General features: G+C 42.8%; 1 protein-coding gene across 1 annotated transcript in view; it reads right to left on the bottom strand.

Moving 5' to 3' along the window:
* The window catches only part of SMOC2 (SPARC related modular calcium binding 2), a 640791-nt gene that overhangs the window by 401719 nt on the left and 218156 nt on the right, over positions 1-20916 (bottom strand). The window contains exon 6 of the mRNA XM_077283220.1: positions 10941-10991. Coding sequence (XP_077139335.1) covers positions 10941-10991 — 51 coding nt within the window. The remainder of the gene's footprint in view (positions 1-10940; positions 10992-20916) is intronic.

The following is a 20916-nucleotide window of genomic DNA, read 5'->3' as shown; positions in this document are numbered from 1 at the left end:
CACCACATCTGTGAGGACCTTATTTGAAGCTTATGCAGTAAGGAACTACACCACTACAGCGCAAGGGAAGGCTATTGATTTCCACCTGGACAAGGGGACTCTGGACTTGCCTCCAAACAGGCCAGGCTCTACCTGCCCTGTGGTCTGGTGCTCTGGACTGTGGACGCTGAAGTCTTCAGTAAAGGTAAAGAGACTGCAACCTTGTGTCCTCGTGCTTCTCTGCACCTCTCACCATACTACCATTTACACACCGGGAAGCCCTTGGGATATACTTCACCTGTGGGAAGGTATACCATCTAGCTGCCATAACATCACCCTAGCGGACCACTTAAAGCAGCGTCGGTCACCCTGACTGAATACCACAGGTGGCGTCATGAACATAAACTTTATCCCTTAACCCCTTCACCCCCAAGGGTGGTTTTCACGTTAATGACCAGGCCAATTTTTACAATTCTGACCACTGTCCCTTTATGAGGTTATAACTCTGGAACGCTTCAACAGATCCTGGTGATTCTGACACTGTTTTCTCGTGACATATTGTACTTCATGTTAGTGGTAAAATTTCTTTGATATTACCTGCATTTATTTGTGAAAAAAATGGAAATTTGGCAAACATTTGGAAAATTTCGCAATTTTCCAACTTTGAATTTTTATGCAATTAAATCACAGTGATATGTCACGCAAAATACTTAATAAGTAACATTTTCCACGTGTCTACTTTACATCAACACAATTTTGGAACCAAAATTTTTTTTTGTTAGGGAGTTAAAAGGGGTTAAAAGTTGACCAGCAATTTCTTATTTTTACAACACCATTTTTTTTTAGGGACCACATCTCATTTGAAGTCATTTTGAGGGGTCTATATGATAGAAAATACCCAAGTGTGACACCATTCTAAAAACTGCATCCCTCAGAGTGCTCAAAACCACATTCAAGAAGTTTATTAACCCTTCATGTGTTTCACAGGAATTTTTGGAATGTGAAAATTCCATTTTTTGGAAAAATGAACATTTAACTTTTTTTCACAAAAAATTTACTTCAGCTTCAATTTGTTTTATTTTACCAACGGTAACAGGAGAACATGGACCCCAAAAGTTGTTGTCCAATTTGTCCTGAGTACGCCGATACCCCTTATGTGGGGGTAAACCACTGTTTGGGCGCATGACAGAGCTTGGAAGCAAAGGAGCGCCATTTGACTTTTCAATGCAAAATTGACTGGAATTGAGATGGGACAGACTAACATATAACCTAATACCTAAAATTAATTTTTATTAATATAGCAATTGAAATATCATAGACAAAAACCCCTACAGTACCCGCAACTTCAATACACACAATACAGTATATGCAAACTTCAATACACACAATACAGTATATGCATATACCCCTAATGAACCCTACCAGCCCCTGATATACCCTTCCTACCAGCGTAGGTTGGCACCCTGACTTGTACGCAAAAATGGCGCCCCCGCTCAACGATGGCTCACCCTGGATTCACACTGGTCCACCCTAGTTTAACAATATAACAACCAGTACATCAAACCAAAAGCCACGAACCACAGGTGCCAAAGAAATTTAGAAAGGAAAGGAGGTAGAGAATATGCTGTAGGAGAAATCAACTCAACAATACAAACCTCAACAAAACCTCAAAGTATTTTCAAATAAAGCAGCTATAAGTAAGTTGTTCATTTAACTCCTTAGGAGTTACTGATTCCATTCTAAAAATCCACTGAGATTCCTTCTGTAATAAAAGACTCTTAGAGTTGAGAGGGTAAGTGTGAAGGGTCACCAAGGGTGAGCCGACGAGAGCGGGGGCGCCACTTGCGATTTGATTTTAGAGTGCCAACCTCCGCAGCAAGGTAGGGACATATTTAGGGAGATTAGAGGGTCAGAAATTCAGGCTTTCCCTCTCCCTACTGTGTCCTGGTATACGTCTATATCTGGGTATCCAATTTGCTATATCAGTCAGTTATGTTTTGTTTTTGATACATTATTTTGCATTTGTCTCCGTTTATTCACAGTTATGATTAGCATACTTTGTTGAGGTGATTTCACCTACAGCACATTCTCTACCTCCTTTCTACATTTCTTTGGCACCTGTGGTTCGTGGCTTTTGGTTTGATGTACTGGTTGTTATATTGTTAAACTAGGGTGGACCAGTGTGAATCCAGGGTGAGCCATCGTTGAACGGGGGCGCCATTTTTGCGTACAAATCAGGGTGCCAACCTCCGCTAGTATGAAGGGTATATCAGGGGCTGGTAGGGTTTATTAGGGGTATATGCATATACTGTATTGTGTGTATTGAAGTTGCGGGTACTGTAGGGGTTTTTGTCTATGATATTTTAATTGCTATATTAATAAAAATTAATTTTAGGTATTAGGTTATATGTTAGTCTGCTAAAGCACTATACCAATATATCTTCTTGTGTTTATTAATTGAGATGGGACGCCATGTTGCGTTTGGAGAGCCCCTGATGTGCCTAAACATTGAAACCCCCCACAAGTGACACCATTTTGGAAAGTAGACCCCCTAAGGAACTTATCTAGAGGTATGGTGAGCACTTTGACCCACCAAGTGCTTCACAGAAGTTTATAATGCATAACCGTAAAAATAAAAAATCATATTTTTTCACAAAAATTATATTTTCACCCCCAATTTTTTTTTCCCAAGGGTAAGAGAAGAAACTGGACCCCAAAAGTTGTTGTACAATTTGTCCTGAGTACGCTGATACCCCATATGTGGGGGTAAACCACTGTTTGGGCGCATGGGAGAGCTCAGAAGGGAAGGAGCATCGTTTGACTTTTCAATGCAAAATTGACAGGAATTGAGATGGGACGCCATGTTGCGTTTGGAGAGCCACTGATGTGCCTAAACATTGAAACCCCCCACAAGTGACACTATTTTGGAAAGTAGACCCCTAAGGAACTTATCTAGAGGTGTGGTGAGCACTTTGACCCACCAAGTGCTTCACAGAAGTTTATAATGCAGAGCCGTAAAAATAAAACAAACATTTTTTCCCACAAAAATTATTTTTTAGCCCCCAGTTTTGTATTTTCCCGAGGGTAACAGGAGAAATTGGACCCCAAAAGTTGTTGTCCAATTTGTCCTGAGTACGCTGACACCCCATATGTGGGGAGGAACCACTGTTTGGGCGCATGGGAGGGCTCGGAAGGGATGGAGCGCCATTTGGAATGCAGACTTAGATGGAATGGACTGCAGGCGTCACTTTGCGTTTGCAGAGCCCCTAATGTACCTAAACAGTAGAAACCCCCCACAAGTGACACCATTTTGGAAAGTAGACCCCCTAAGGAACTCATATATATGTGTTGTGAGAGCTTTGAACCCCCAAGTGTTTCACTACAGTTTATAACGTAGAGCCGTGCAAATAAAAAATATTTTTTTTCCACAAAAATTATTTTTTAGCCCCCAGTTTTGTATTTTCCCAAGGGTAACGGGAGAAATTGGACCCCAAAAGTTGTTCTCCAATGTGTTCTGAGTATGCTGATACCCCATATGTTGGGGTAAACCCCTGTTTGGGCGCACGGGAGAGCTCGGAAGGGAAGGAGCACTGTTTTACTTTTTCAACGCAGAATTGGCTGGAATTGAGATCGGACGCCATGTCGCGTTTGGAGAGCCCCTGATGTGCCTTAACAGTGGAAACCCCCCAATTATAACTGAAACCCTAATCCAAACACACCCCTAAATCTAATCCCAATGCTAACCCTAACCACACCTCTAACCCAGACACACCCCTAACCCTAATCCCAACCCTATTCCCAACCGTAAATGTAATTCAAACCCTAGCTTTAGCCCCAACCCTAACCCTAACTTTAGCCCCAACCCTAACTGTAGCCTTAACCCTAGCCCCAACCCTAACCCTAACCCTAGCCCTAACCGTAACCCTAGACCTAAACCTAACCCTAGCCCTAAACCTAGCCCTAACCCTAGCCCTAACCCTAGCCCTAACCCTAACTCTAACCCTAGCCCTAACCCTAACTCTAACCCTAGCCCTAACAGGAAAATGGAAATAAATAAAAAAATTTAATTTTTTAATTTTTCCCTAACTAAGCAAGTGATGAAGGGGGGTTTGATTTACTTTTATAGTGGGTATTTTAGCGGATTATTATGATTGGCAGCCGTCACACACTGAATGACGCTTTTTATTGCAAAAAATATTTTTTGTGTTACCACATTTTGAGAGCTATAATTTTTCCATATTTGAGTCCACAGAGTCATGTCAGGTCTTGTTTTTTGCGGGACGGGTTGACGTTTTTATTGGTAACATTTTCGGGCACGGGAGATTTTTTGATCGCTTTTTATTCCGATTTTTGTGAGGCAGAATGACCAAAAAACAGCTATTCATGAATTTCTTTTGGGGGAGGCGTTTATACCGTTCCGCGTTTGGTAAAATTGACAAAGCAGTTTTATTCTTCGGGTCAGTATGATTACAGTGATACCTCATTTATATCATTTTTTATGTTTTGGCGCTTTTATACGATAAAAACTATTTTATAGAAAAAATAATTATTTTGGCATCGCTTTATTCTGAGGACTATAACTTTTTTATTTTTTCGCTGATGATGCTGTATGGCAGCTTGTTTTTTGCGAGACAAGATGATGTTTTCAGCGTTACCATGGTTATTTATATCCGTCTTTTTGATAACGTGTTATTCCCCTTTTTGTTTGGCGGTATGAGAATAAAGCATTGTTTTTTTCCTCATTTTTTTTTCTTCTTACGGTGTTCACTGAAGGGGTTAACTAGTGATATAGTTTTATAGGTGGGGTCGTTACGGATGCGGTGATACTAAATATGTGTACTTTTATTGTTTGATTTTTTTTATTTAGATAAAGAAATGTATTTATGGGAATAATATATTTTTTTCTTTATTTAGGATTTTTTTTTTTCTTTTTTTTTTACACATGTGGAAATTTTTTTTTTACTTTTTTACTTTGTCCCACGGGGGGACATCACAGATCACCGATCTGAGTTCCAGCGCTGCAGGCTTACCAAGCGCCTGCTCTGAGCAGGCACTTGGTAAGCCACCTCCCTCCCTGCAGGACCCGGATGTCGCGGCCATTTTGGATCCGGGCCTGCTGCAGGGAGGAGAGGTAAGAGACCCTCGCAACAACGCGATCACATCGTGTTGCTCCGGGGGTCTCAGGGAAGCCCACAGGGAGCCCCCTCCCTGCACGATGCTTCCGTGTACCGCCGGCACACCGCGATCATGTTTGATCCCGGTGTGCCGGGGGTTAATGTCCCGGGGCGGTCCGTGACCTCTCCTGGCACATAGTGCCGGATGTCAGCTGCGATAGGCAGCTGACACCCGGCCGCGATCGGCCGTGCTCCCCCCGTGAGCGTGGCCGATTGTGCTGGACGTACTATTCCGTCCTTGGGAATTAGGGCCCACCCCACATGGACGGAATAGTACGACCAATGGCAGAAAGGGGTTAAAAGACCTTCCCCTTTTATACGGACGTCCCAGGGCCATGGACCGGGTCAGCCACCGTGACATCCCCCCTTTGAGCCAACTGGACCCGGTACCAAGTACCCCCACGGCCCTGACGGGGCGCTCCAACTACCATTACTCAGTTTAAGGGTAATGCATTACTTACAAGTGCTTCTCACAAAATTAGAATATCATCAAAAAGTTAATTTATTTTAGGTCGTCAATAACAATACAAAAAGTGAAACTCAGATATTATATAGAGTCATTAGAAACAGAATAATTGCATTCCTGCAGGTCATGTGAAAGTGTTAACTGTAATTTCACCCGACCTGCAGGGACAGGGGGAGTGGTACTTCAACACAGGGGAGGTGGTTTCGCCCCCCCCACGGCTATGATCACTCTGATTAGCTGTTGAAAGTGACGTTTCACTTTCACCTTCAACCAGAGCAATCGTAATATTTCACCAATGAAAATTGGTGAAATATTACAATCCAGCCATGGCCGATGCCGCAATATCATCAGCCATGACTGGAGACTGCAATCTGCCCCTGCCACCGCCACCGACCCACCACCCCTGTCCTCCGTCCTGTCCTCTGCTGTCCTCCGCTCCCCTCCGTCCTCCTGTCCGCTCCCCTGCTGTCCGATCTCACCCCCCATGGTCTGATCCCACCTCCGCATACTTACCGAGCTCCGGTGTCCCTCCCGGTGTCCATCTGGCTTCTCATGGGCGCCGCCATCTTCCAAAATGGCGGGTGCATGCGCAGTGCGCCCTCCGAATCTGCCGGCCGGCAGATTCATTCCAGGTACAGTTTGATCGCTGTGATAAGTTCTATCACAGTGATCAAAATAAAAACATAATAAACCCCCCCTTTTTCACCCCCATAGGTAGAAAACATAATAAAATAAAGAAAATATATTTACTTTTATTTTTCCACTAGGGTTAGGGTTAGAACTAGGGTTAGGGTCAGAACTAGGGTTAGGGTTGCAATTCGGGTTAGGGTTAGAATTAGTGTTAGAGCTAGGGTTAGGGTTAGAATTAGGGTTAGGGTTGCAATTATGGTTAGGGTTGCAATTAGGGTTAGGGTTGCAATTAGGGTTAGGGTTGCAATTAGGGTTAGGGTAAGGATTAGGGTGAAGGTTGGAATTAGGGTTAGGGTTACAATTAGGGTTAGGGTTTCAATTAGGGTTAGAATTAGGGTTAGAATTAGGCTATGTGCACATGGTGTGGATTTGGCTGCGGATTCATTGCAGTTTTCCATCACGTTTACAGTACCATGTAAACCTATGGAAAACCAAATCCGCTGTGCCCATGGTGTGGAAAATACCGTGCGGAAACACTGCATTGTATTTTCCGCAGCATGTCAATTCTTTGTGTGGATTCCGCAGCGTTTTACACCTTTTCCTTAATAGGAATCCGCAGGTGAAATCCACACAAAAAACACTGGAAATCCACAGTAAATCCGGAGGTAAAACGCAGTGCCTTAGGGTTAAGGGTTGGAATTAGAGTTAGGGTTGGAATTAAGGTTAGGGTTGGAAATAGGGTTAAGATTAGGGTTAGGGGTGTGTTGGGGTTACGGTTAAGCTTGTGGTTAGGGTTATGTTTGGGGTTGGGATTAGGGTTAGGGGTGTGTTGGGGTTAGGGTTGTGGTTAGGGTTAGGGTTGGGATTAGGTTAGGGGTGTGTTGGGGTTAGGGCTGTGGTTAGGGGTGTGTTGAGGTTAGGGTTGTGATTAGGGTTATGTCTAGAGTTGGAATTAGGGTAGGGGTGTGTTGGGGTTAGTGTTGGATTTAGAATTGAGGGGTTTCAATTGTTTAGGCACATCAGGGGTCTCCAAACGCGACATGGCGCCACCATTGAGTCCAGCCAATCTTGCGTTCAAAAAGTCAAATTGTGCTTCCTCCCTTCCGAGCCCTGATGTGCACCCAAACAGTGGTTTACCTATACATATGGGGCATAAGCATACTCAGGAAAAATTGCACAACAACTTTGGGGGTCCAATTTCTCCTGTTACCCTTGGGAAAATAGCAAACTGGGAGCCAAAACTCATTTTTGTGGGAAAAAATGATTTTTTATTTTCACGGCTCTGCGTTATAAATTTCTGTGAAGCACTTGGGGGTTTAAAGTGCTCACCACACATCTAGATAAGTTCCTTGAGGGGTCTAGTTTCCAAAATGGGGTCACTTGTGGGGGATTTCTACTGTTTAGGCACATCAGGGGCTCTGTAAACGCAACTTGACGCCCGCAGACCATTCCATCAAAGTCTGCATTTCAAAACATCACTACTTCCCTTCCGAGCCCAGCTGTGCGCCCAAACACTGGTTCCCCCCCACATATGGGATATCATCGTACTCAGGACAAACTGGACAACAACTATTGGGGTCCAATTTCTCCTGTTACCCTTGTGAAAATAAAAAATTGCTTCCTAAAAAATAATTTTTGAGGAAAGAAAAATGATTTTTTATTTTCACGGCTCTGCGTTATAAACTTCTATGAAGCACTTGGGGGTTCAAAGTGCTCAACGCACATCTACATTAGTTCTTTGGGAGGTCTAGTTTCCAAAATGGGGTCACTTGTGGTGGAGCTCTAATGTTTAGGCACACAGGGGCTCTCCAAACACGACATGGTGTCCCCTAACGATTGGAGCTAATTTTTCATTCAATAAGTCAAATGGAGCTCCATTCCTTCCAATCCTTGCCGTGTGCCCAGTGGTTTACTCCCACATGTGAGGTATTGGTGTACTCAGGAGAAATTGCCCAACAAATTTTAGGATCCATTTTATCCTGTTGCTCATGTGAAAATAAAAAAATTGAGGCTAAAAGAATTTTTTTTGTGAAAACAAAAGTACTTTTTCATTTTTAAGGATCAATTTGTGAAGCACCTGGGGGTTCAAAGTGCTCACTATGCATCTAGATAAGTTCCTTGGGGGGTCTACTTTCCAAAATGGGGTCACTTGTAAGGGAGCTCCAATATTTAGGCACACAGGGGCTCTTCAAAACGACATCGTGTCCACTAAAGATTGGAGCCAATTTTTCATTCAAAAAGTCAAATGGCGCTCTTTCCCTTCCGAGCCCTGTCATGCGCCAAAACAGTGGTTCCCCCCACATATGGGATATCGGCGTACTCAGGACAAATTTCACAATAACTTTCAGTGTCCAGTTTCTCCTTTTACCCTTGGGAAAATAAAAAAAATTGTTGCTAAAAGATCACTTTTGTGACTAAAAAGTGAAATGTTCATTTTTTCCTTCGACGATGCTTCTGCTGCTGTGAAGCACCTGAAGGGTTAATAAACTTCTTGAATGTGGTTTTGAGCACCTTGAGGGGTGAAGTTTTTAGAATGGTGTCACTTTTGGGTATTTTAAGCCATATAGACTCTTCCAAATGACTTCAAATGTGAGGTGGTCCCTAAAAAAATGGTTTTGTAAATTTTGTTGTAAAAATGAGAAATCGCTGGTCAAATTTTAACCCTTATAACTTCCTAGCAAAAAAAATCTTGTTTCCAAAATTGTGCTGATGTAAAGTAGACATGTGGTAATGTTATTTATTAACTATTTTGTGTCACATAACTCTCTGGTTTAACAGAATAAAAATTCAAAATTTGAACATTGCAAAATTTTCTACATTTTCGCCAAATTTCCATTTTTTCACAAATAAACGCAAAAATTATCAACCTAAATTTACTACTAACATGAAGCCCAATATGTCACGAAAAAGCAATCTCAGAATCGCTAGGGTCCGTTGAAGCGTTCCTGAGTTATTCCCTCATAAAGGGACACTGGTCAGAATTGGAAAAAATGGCCAGGTCATTAAGGTCAAAATAGGCTGGATCATAAAGGGGTTAAGTTCGGAAAGATGGTCTACTGAAATGTATGTTGTGCAAATGCACTCAATGCTTGGTCGGGGTTCCTTTTGCATCCAGTACTGCATCAACATTGCTTGGTGGCAATCAGCCTGTGGCACTGCTGATGTGTTATGGAAGCCCAGGTTGCTTTGAAGCAGCTTTCAGCTCAACTGCATTGTTGGGTCTGGTGTCTCTCATCTTCCTCTTGACAAGGTCAAGTGAGTTTGCTGGACAATCAAGCACAGTGATACTGTTGTTTTTAAACCAAGTATTGGTACTTTTTGCAGTGTGGACATGTACCAAGTCCTGCTGGAGAATGGAATTTCCATCTCCAAAAATCTTGTCGGCAGAGGGAAGCATGAAGTGCTGTAAAATTTCCTGGTAGATGGATGTGTTGATTTTGGTCTTGATGAAACACAGTGGACCTACACCAGCAGATGACATGGCTCCCCAAACCATCACTGATTGTGGAAACTTCACACTAGACCTCAAGCAGGTTGGTTTGTGTGCCTCTCCACTCTTCCTCCAGACTCTAGGACCTTGACTTCCAAATGAAATGCAAAATTTACTTTCAACTGAAAACAACACCTTGGACCACTGAGCAGCAGGCTAGTTCTTTTTCTCCTTGGCCTAGGTAAGACGTTTCTGGGATTGTCTATTGGTCATGAGTTGCTTAACACAAGGAATATGACGCTTGTAGCCCATGTACTGGATATGACAGTGTGTGGTGGCTCTTGAAGCAATGACTCCAGCAGCACAGCCCACTCCTTGTGAATCTTCTCCAAATATTTGAATGGCCTTTTCTTAACAATCCTTTCAAGGCTGCTGTTATCCCAGTTGCTTGTGGACCTTTTTCTACCACACTTTTTCCTTCCACTCAACTTTCCATTAATATGCTTGGATACAGCACTCTGTGAACAGCCACCTTCTTTAGCAATGACCTTTTGTGGTTTACCCTCCTTGTGGAATTTGTCAATGACTGCCTTCTGGACATCTGTCAAGTCAGTAGTCTTCCCCATGATTGTGGAACCTACTGAAACAGACTAAGGGAGCTTTTTAAATCCTTAGGAAGCCATTGCAGGTGTTTTTGTTAATTATTCTAATTTACTGAGATAATGACTTTTGGGTTTTCATTGGCTGTAAGCCATAATCATCAACATTAACAGGAATAAACACTTGAAATAGATCACTCTATTTGTAATGACTCTATATAATATATAACTTTTTGAATTGAACTGAAATTAATTAACTTTTTGATGATATTCTAAATTTTTGAGAAGCACCTGTATGTTGCATGGCAAATGTCACAAAAATTTCAGAATAAAACTAAATCACAAAAGTGTTTTTTTTCAATTTCTAGTGTTAACAAAATGTAATCAATAAGTAGATGTACCCAAAATGAAGATGTAAAAAATGAGTCCTGAAATGGTTACATCAATGAAAAAATAAAAAAGTCATGGCTGTCACAAAACGATGTAAAAGGTCTATGACAGCATGCTCATTAAAAGGTTAAAAAGAAAATGCAATAAGAGGGTTCTTTTTGCGCTAGCAGTCATCCTTGAGTAAAGTCAACCATGTGTATGTACAGTGTATGAAATGGCATATTCTGGCTCAAAAAAATAATTAGTGATAAAACAATAAAGTAAGATTTTACCTTCTTCATCCCCTTGAGGTTGTGTTTCTAAGGATGGAACAGAAACATCATCTAAAAAAAAAAAAAAAGACATATTGTGAAGTCAACTTAGAAACTTTTTTATAAAATTGATGGTCTATTATTATTATTATTATTATTATTATTATTTAACAGCCTTCAGCTTGATCTCGAGCCAACGTGACTTGATAGATGAACATCGATCTTGTGTAAGCCTAGATAAGTCCATCAATGTCTTTGCTGTTATCTTGATTGTATCAAGCCTTAACATAGGCCATTAGTATCAGCTCAATGTTGTTCTGATTTGTGACACCCTTACTGATATATTAATATCAGTCTATATTTAGGGGATTAAAAGTAGAACAGTTCTTTGATTACTAGTTTTGAGCCCTGTTGGCTGAAAAATATCTTTGTGTAGAACCAGCACCCAATTCTGCTGAGTTGCTGTAGTTCATTAAGAAAACCCCTTACTTCTGTAAGTTACCTTTTCTTGTGGATTACAACCTACTGCAGATTAAAAAGGGAACACAACTTTAGAATTCAGATGAGCACTGCTAATATCTTCTCCTCCTCTTTGGTTCCTGCTATGTAATGTTACTGATTTCTTCAGGAATATTCTTTACCAACATTTTAAAGGGAAATTGTCACCAGGTTTTTGCTATTCCATCAGCCAACAGTGTAGTTTAGGGGTATAAACCCTTATTCCATCAATATAACACTTACTGGGCTGACTGGTGCAATTTTGAAAAACTCAACAGTTCTACCTGCTGCAGATCTAGAAGTTCTCTAAATATTTAGTTATACAGAGACAGGTTATACAGAGCACATGAATATGGAGCACTACATGGCAGCAAGCTAATTAGTCTTCTAGTGATCTCCTGATAAAAAAATGTTTTCATTAAAACTATAGCAAGTAGTCCACTCAATGACACATCACTGGAATCAGAGTCTCTGTCTCAACATTATGCTGATCTCAGATTAGGTGGCAAAAGCCTGGTAACAGAATCCCTTTAAGCAGTCCACACATAGATATCACACTGTTTGGGGCAACACTTCTTTTACTTTCATGGACAGCTGAAAATGAATCTGTCACCAGGTTTTTGCTACCTAATCTGAGAGTAGCATAAAGTAGGAGAGACCCTGATTCAAGCAATGTGTCACTTACTGAGCTGCTTCCTATAGTCTTGATAATATCACTATTTTCTCAGCAGTAGATTATCACTAGGAGACTAGTGATTATGCTGCCAGGTAGTTCTCAATATTTATGATCTCTGTATCAACCCGTCCCCCAAAATTGATTGTCAGCTTTGTATGTCTGGGTAGAAAGATGCCAATCAGTGGTGTGGGCATGGTTATAGAGAGCTCAGTATTCAGAGAACTGCTATATCTGCAGTTGATAAAACAGTGATTTTATCAAAATAACATCAAGCAGCCCAGAAAGTGAAACATTACTGGAATCAGGGTTTCTGCCCCTACATCGTGCTGCTTTCAGATGGTGGATTTTAAACCTGGGACAGACTCCCTTTAAGATTTGTTGAAGAACATGACTGCAATTAAAGATGTCACCTGTGAGTTATTGAATATGATTGTCATTTACATCACCATTGAATGAGTCTGAACATTACTATTTTCATTTAACCAGTTTGATGCTACTCTTCAAACTGCCGTGTGGTACTATTGTTGACCCGAAGGAGTCACATCCCCATCGGTCACATCGGGTAATGAATCACAGGTCTTCTTTAGAGATGGTGGGATTTGTGTCCCATATTAAATGGATTTAGTTTCCTCTCATGCTGAAGAGATTAACGACCCTTTCAATACTGATCAGAAACATGCAGCTTCATTTCAGCTGCTTCAGACCTGGGGATTACCTCTTCATATACAAATTGGTCAGACCTTCATGTCCCTGCCAGTGAAAGGTGACTTCCTGTGCTGTGTGCTAAAGCTAAGTGGCTGGAGTAAAGATATTGTAGTAGTGTTCTGTGGTTTGCTGTAGTACGTGTGTTTTTATCTCCTGGTCCCTGCTCCCATTTAGTTTAGTCCTCCCTGGCCCTATCCTCCTCCCAATAGTTGGTTAGTGCTTTGTATGTTACAGGTTTTCTGTTATCACGGTTTTGTCTTTGTGTCTTGTTTACCTTACATTTCTGTCCCAAGCCTCATGGCATGGGGAAGGCACAGATCAGGGTTTAACAGGAGCATAGCAAGGTTGGAGACTCGGGCCTCTTTATCTTCAAGAGTACCACTGGGACAGGGATGATTAGGGTTCAAGTTCCATGGACAGTCTGAGGCCCCCTTTCCTCACCAAGGATGTCATAGTATGACAGTTGTGTTCCCTATGCTGTATTGTTTTAGCAGCATTATGATATTACCTTTCAGTTTATGTATGGCAGTAGAATTCAGTCCCAATATGTTGAGGTTATCCGCTCATGGTATAGTGGTGTAATTTAGTTATTAGTTTTGTATGATGATATTATTCAGTTATTGTATGGGTGGGTTATTCAGTGAGTGAATTGTGCTGCTATTCAGTCACTATGTGGTGTTGATGTTTAGTTATGGTAAGGTGTTCTTCAGATATAGTATGGTCATGCTATTCAGTTATACTGTAGAATGGAGCTGTTGTTCAGTCACAGTATAGCGGTGTTACTTAAGCTTGGTAGGGTGGCATTCAGTTATTATGGCGCTGTTGTTTCATTATGATATGGCGGGATTATTCAGTCACCATATGTTAGTCTCCATTTACAGTCTCTAATAAGGAATATTTGTTGATTTACTGACAAATGCTTATGTGTCTGTGCAATATGCAAATTTGTGCTGTAACGAATGGCTTTACAGTTTTCCTATTCTTTTTCCTTTTCTGACACCGACTCTGCTTTCTATGCTTATGAGAAGACAACTATCAGTTTGCTTCTTTATGAAAACTTTGAAACTTTGAAAACAAAATGAAATCTCAGTGACTGGTATTAAACCTCAGCTGCTCCTGAGAACCCAGCATTAATACATCACCACTATTTCTATAGTGCATCGGGCAGGGAAATTGTCACCCTCATATTACTCCTTACAGTATTTGTGTGTGCTCTCATTTACATTTGGTGATGCCATGTTGTGTGTCACTAGTGTTGCTCCTGCGTGTTGGCCATAGTTTTGCATATTAGTGGCTGGTGGACCGCTATATAAAATAGCACCACCTGACCCTTCTAGTATCACTGGTCACCAGGAGAAATGGCCTCCTACAATTAGCTTACAAAATAATCAATGTCATCTTAGTTCAATGCAGAGTTTGATGCTTACGTTAGGGGAAATGTGATTGTGGTAATACCAGAGCACAACAGTTTGCACCGAGAGACACCAATAGTAGAGAGGAAGAAGCATTAAAGAGTGCAGAATGATTGGGTCTCGAGCCTGAAGGACCTGCGGAGACAGAGCAGGGTGTGGACAGTTTGAGAAAACTGGGAGCCATTACCTTCTCAGTGTTGGCTGTGTGTGCCAGCCTAGCTTTGGCATGTACAACAAACAGAGTGAGACTAGTTCTCTATGTGTAGGCATGAGTAGACCCGTGGAAGTGCGGGTTCATCGGGTTCGACAAAACATTAGTCCAAAGATTGGATCAGTTACCAGAACTCTACTTGAACTTGAATCTGAACCCGAATCCCATAGAAATCATTGGTGACCTGACCTTTGGAGCTGGAAAATCTCTCTCTCCTCTGTATTCCCGAACTGTAAAACAGACTTCAATGAGAAATCCGAGTTCAAAGTTCAGCAAAGGTCCAGTACAAACCCCAAACTTTATAGCTCGGGTTCACTCATTTCTCTACAGTTGTGCTCAAAAAGTTTACATACCCCGGCTAAATTTTTGCTTTCTTGGCCTTTTTTTCAGAGAATATGAATAATAATACCAAAACTTTTTCTCCACTCGTGGTTGGTGGTTGGGTGAAGCCATTTATTGTAAACTACTGTTTTCTCTTTTTTTAATGACAATCCAAAACATCCAAATGACCCTGATCAAAACTTCACATACCCTGGTGATTTTGGTCTGATAACATGCACAGAAGTTGACACAAATGGGTTTGAATGGCTACTAAAGGTAACATCTTCACCTATGACCTGTGTTATGATCCTAGTGGTAGAGGATCTCAGAAGTTCCAGCTAAGTCCGCAAACACAAAAACCAGCTCATAGGGAGGTGGTAACCTGGCTGACCGTACATCCAATCCCAGCACAACAACCAGAAGCAGCCGGGGAACGCACCCACGCCGACTCCAGACGTCCCGCACCAGCCGGAGAACTAACTAACCCTTTCAGAGAAAATAAGACCTCACTTGCCTCAAGAGAAAGGACCCCAAGGCTATAACACAAGCCCCCAACAAACAATAACGGTGAGGCAAGAAGAAAAGACAAACGCAAGAATGAACTAGATTTAGCAAAGAGAGGCCCACTAATTAATAGCAGAAAATAGGAAGGAGACTTATACGGTCAGCAAAAACCCTACAAAAATATCCACGCTGAATATCCAAGAACCCCCGCACCGACTAACGGTGTGGGGGGAGAATATCAGCCCCCTAGAGCTTCCAGCAAAAATCAGGAATCACATTATGAACAAGCTGGAACAAAATAGAAGCAAACCGAATAAAACAAAAATAAGAAAGCAGGACTTAGCTTATCATGCAAAGAACAGGAGACCAGGAGTCAGGAGCAAACAGACATAGACTGACTACATCGATTCCAGGCACTAGACTGAGTTTCCAGGAAGTCTAAATAGGAACACCCAAGGCCTAACGAACCAGGTGGGTACCAACCTGGAGAAAGATGATCCAAGTGAAATACCGCTAGTGACCACAAGAGGGAGCCAAGAAATATAGTTCACAACAGTACCCCCCCTTTAAGGAGGGGTCACCGAACCCTCACCACGACCACCAGGGCGATCAGGATGAGCAGCGTGAAAGGCACGCACCAAATCGGCCGCATGAACATCAGAGGCGACCACCCAGGAATTATCCTCCTGACCATAGCCCTTCCATTTGACCAGATACTGAAGCCTCCGTCTAGAGAGACGAGAATCCAAGATCTTCTCCACCACGTACTCCAACTCGCCCTCAACCAAGACCGGAGCCGGAGGGTCAACAGCAGGAACCACAGGCACAACATACCGCCGTAACAAAGACCTATGGAACACATTGTGAATGGCAAATGACACCGGAAGATCCAAACGAAAAGACACCGGATTAAGGACTTCCAAAATTTTATAAGGACCAATAAAGCGAGGCTTAAACTTAGGAGAGGAAACCTTCAGAGGGACATACCGAGAAGATAACCAAACCAAATCCCCAACACGAAGTCGGGGACCCACATCGTGGCGGCGGTTGGCAAAACGCTGAGCCTTCTCCTGTGACAACTTCAAGTTGTCCACCACATGATTCCAAATCCGCTGCAACCTATCCACCATGGAATCCACCCCAGGACAGTCAGAAGGTTCAACATGACCCGAGGAAAAACAAGGATGAAAACCAGAGTTGCAGAAAAATGGCAAAACCAAAGTAGCGGAACTAGCCCGATTATTGAGGGCAAACTCAGCCAATGGCAAGAAGGTCACCCAATCATCCTGATCCGCAGAAACAAAACATCTCAAATAAGCCTCCAGCGTCTGATTGGTTCGCTCCGTTTGGCCATTAGTCTGAGGATGAAAGGCAGATGAAAACGACAAATCAATGCCCATCTTAGCACAAAAAGATCGCCAGAATCTGGACACAAACTGGGATCCTCTGTCAGACACGATATTCTCAGGAATGCCATGCAAGCGAACCACATTCTGAAAGAACAAAGGAACCAGATCAGAAGAGGAAGGCAACTTAGGCAAGGGCACCAAATGGACCATCTTGGAAAAGCGATCACACACCACCCAGATGACAGACATACCTTGAGACACCGGAAGATCTGAAATGAAATCCATGGAAATGTGTGTCCAGGGCCTCTTCGGGACGGGCAAGGGCAAAAGCAACCTGCTGGCACGAGAACAGCAAGGCTTAGCCCGAGCACAAATCCCACAGGACTGCGCAAAAGAACGCACATCCTGCGACAAGGAAGGCCACCAAAAGGACCTAGCCACCAAATCTCTGGTACCAAAAATCCCAGGATGCCCCGCCAACACTGAGGAATGAACCTCGGAGATAACTCTGCTGGTCCATTTATCAGGAACAAACAGTCTATCAGGTGGGCAAGGGTCAGGTCTACCAGCCTGAAATCTCTGCAACACACGACGCAAATCAGGAGAAATGGCCGACAAGATTACTCCCTCTTTAAGAATATCAGCTGGCTCTGAGACTCCCGGAGAGTCAGGCACAAAACTCCTAGAAAGAGCATCAGCCTTCACATTCTTCGAACCAGGCAGGTACGAGACCACAAAGTCAAAACGGGAGAAAAACAACGACCAACGAGCCTGTCTAGGATTCAGGCGCTTAGCAGACTCGAGATACATCAAATTTTTGTGATCCGTCAAGACCACCACACGATGCTTAGCTCCCTCGAGCCAATGACGCCACTCCTCAAATGCCCACTTCATGGCCAACAACTCCCGAATACCAACATCATAGTTCCGCTCCGCAGGCGAAAATTTCCTAGAAAAAAAAGCACAAGGTCTCATCACAGAGCAACCAGAGCCTTTCTGCGACAAAACAGCCCCTGCACCGATCTCAGAAGCGTCCACTTCAACCTGAAAGGGAAGTGAGACATCAGGCTGGCACAAAACAGGCGCCGAAGTAAACCGGCGCTTCAGCTCCCGGAAAGCCTCCACGGCTGCCGGAGCCCAATTAGCCACATCAGAACCTTTCTTGGTCATATCCGTCAAAGGTTTAACAACGCTAGAGAAATTAGCAATAAAACGATGGTAGAAATTAGCAAAACCCAAGAACTTCTGAAGACTCTTAACAGACGTGGGTTGAGTCCAATCATGAATAGCTCGGACCTTGACTGGGTCCATCTCTACTGTAGAAGGGGAGAAAATGAAACCCAGAAAGGAAACCTTCTGCACTCCAAAGAGACACTTTGAGCCCTTCACAAACAAAGCATTAGCACGCAAAACCTGAAACACCATCCTGACCTGCTTTACATGAGAATCCCAATCATCAGAAAAAAACAGAATATCATCCAGATAAACAATCATAAATTTATCTAGATACTTCCGGAAGATGTCATGCATAAAAGACTGAAACACTGAAGGAGCATTAGAAAGCCCAAAAGGCATCACCAAGTACTCAAAATGACCTTCGGGCGTATTAAACGCAGTTTTCCATTCATCTCCCTGCTTAATGCGCACAAGGTTGTACGCACCACGAAGATCTATCTTGGTGAACCACTTGGCACCCTTAATCCGAGCAAACAAGTCCGACAATAGTGGCAAAGGGTACTGAAATTTGACCGTGATTTTATTCAGAAGCCGATAGTCTATACAAGGTCTCAAAGACCCGTCTTTCTTGGCTACAAAAAAGAATCCCGCACCAAGAGGGGAAGAGGATGGACGAATATGTCCCTTCTCCAAAGACTCCTTTATATAAGAACGCATTGCGGCATGCTCAGGTACAGATAAATTAAATAATCGTCCCTTAGGAAATTTACTACCAGGAATCAAATCTATAGCGCAGTCACAGTCCCTATGAGGAGGAAGGGCACTGGACCTGGACTCACTGAATACATCCTGATAGTCCAACAAATACTCTGGAACTTCAGAAGGAGTAGAAGAAGCAATAGACACCGACGGGGAATCGCAATGAATTCCCTGACAACCCCAACTTGACACAGACATTGCCTTCCAATCCAAAACTGGATTATGGGTCTGTAACCATGGCAGACCTAAAACGACCAAATCATGCATTTTATGCAGAACAAGAAAACGAATCACCTCCCGATGTTCAGGAGTCATACACATGGTCACTTGTGTCCAATACTGCGGTTTATTCTCCGCCAATGGCGTAGCATCAATTCCTCTAAGAGGAATAGGATTTTTCAAAGGCTGCAGGACAAAACCACAGCGCTTGGCAAACGACAAGTCCATAAGACTCAGGGCAGCACCTGAATCCACAAATGCCATAACAGGGTAGGAAGACAATGAGCAAATTAGAGTTACAGACAAAATAAACTTAGGATGCAAATTACCAATGGCGACAGGACTAACCATCTTTGTTAGGCATTTAGAGCATGCTGAGATAACGTGTAGAATCACCACAGTAAAAACACAACCCATTCTGACGTCTATGATTTTGTCGTTCAGTTCTAGTCTGAATTCTATCACATAGCATTGAGTCAGTTGTCCGTTCAGACAACACTGCCAGAGGATTAGCAGATTTACGCTCCCTCAAACGCCGATCTATCTGAATGGCCAGAGCCACAGAATCACTCAGACTTGTAGGAATGGGAAAACCCACCATCACATTCTTAATGGCTTCAGAAAGGCCATTTCTGAAATTTGCGGCCATAGCACACTCATTCCATTGAGTAAGCACGGACCATTTCCGAAATTTTTGGCAATACACTTCAGCCTCATCTTGGCCCTGAGAGATAGCCAGCAACGCTTTTTCTGCCTGAATTTCAAGATTGGGCTCCTCATAAAGCAATCCGAGCGCCAGAAAAAATGCATCAATATTTGCCAATGCCGGATCTCCTGGCGCCAATGAAAAAGCCCAATCCTGAGGGACGCCACGCAAAAAAGAAATAACGATTTTAACTTGCTGAGCTGAGTCTCCAGACGAACGCGGTCTCAAAGATAGAAACAATTTACAATTATTCCTAAAATTCCCAAATTTAAATCGATCACCAGAGAAAAGCTCAGGAATAGGTATCTTAGGCTCTGACATAGGACTACTAATAACAAAATCCTGAATGCCCTGCACTCGTGCAGCAAGCTGATCCACACTAGTAATCAGAGTCTGAACATTCATGTCTGCAGCAGAGCTTCAAGCCACTCAGAGGAAAAAGGGGAAGAAGAAAAAAAACCCAAAAAAACTCAGAACTTCTTTTCTTTTAATCCCGCTTCTGCAATGCAATAAATATTCACTTTTGGCCTGGAATACTGTTATGATCCTAGTGGTAGAGGATCTCAGAAGTTCCAGCTAAGTCCGCAAACACAAAAACCAGCTCATAGGGAGGTGGTAACCTGGCTGACCGTACATCCAATCCCAGCACAACAACCAGAAGCAGCCGGGGAACGCACCCACGCCGACTCCAGACGTCCCGCACCAGCCGGAGAACTAACTAACCCTTTCAGAGAAAATAAGACCTCACTTGCCTCAAGAGAAAGGACCCCAAGGCTATAACACAAGCCCCCAACAAACAATAACGGTGAGGCAAGAAGAAAAGACAAACGCAAGAATGAACTAGATTTAGCAAAGAGAGGCCCACTAATTAATAGCAGAAAATAGGAAGGAGACTTATACGGTCAGCAAAAACCCTACAAAAATATCCACGCTGAATATCCAAGAACCCCAGCACTGACTAACGGTGTGGGGGGAGAATATCAGCCCCCTAGAGCTTCCAGCAAAAATCAGGAATCACATTATGAACAAGCTGGAACAAAATAGAAGCAAAGCGAATAAAACAAAAATAAGAAAGCAGGACTTAGCTTATCATGCAAAGAACAGGAGACCAGGAGTCAGGAGCAAACAGACATAGACTGACTACATCGATTCCAGGCACTAGACTGAGTTTCCAGGAAGTCTAAATAGGAACACCCAAGGCCTAACGAACCAGGTGGGTACCAACCTGGAGAAAGATGATCCAAGTGAAATACCGCTAGTGACCACAAGAGGGAGCCAAGAAATATAGTTCACAACAGACCTGTTTGCTTGTAATTAATGTGTGTGCATAAAAACTGAGTGAGTTTCTGGCATCCAGACAGACTCTTGCTTCTTTCATCCAGCCACTGATGTTTCTGGATTGTGAATCACGGCGGACACAAAAGAATTGTCAACAGATCTACGGGAAAAGGTAGTTGAACT

The sequence above is a fragment of the Ranitomeya variabilis genome, chromosome 2 (assembly GCF_051348905.1).
Source record: "Ranitomeya variabilis isolate aRanVar5 chromosome 2, aRanVar5.hap1, whole genome shotgun sequence".
NCBI classification, from domain to species: Eukaryota; Metazoa; Chordata; class Amphibia; order Anura; family Dendrobatidae; genus Ranitomeya; species Ranitomeya variabilis.
The sequence above is the reverse complement of the archived record's forward strand: the minus strand, read 5'-3'. Positions and strand labels throughout refer to the sequence as shown.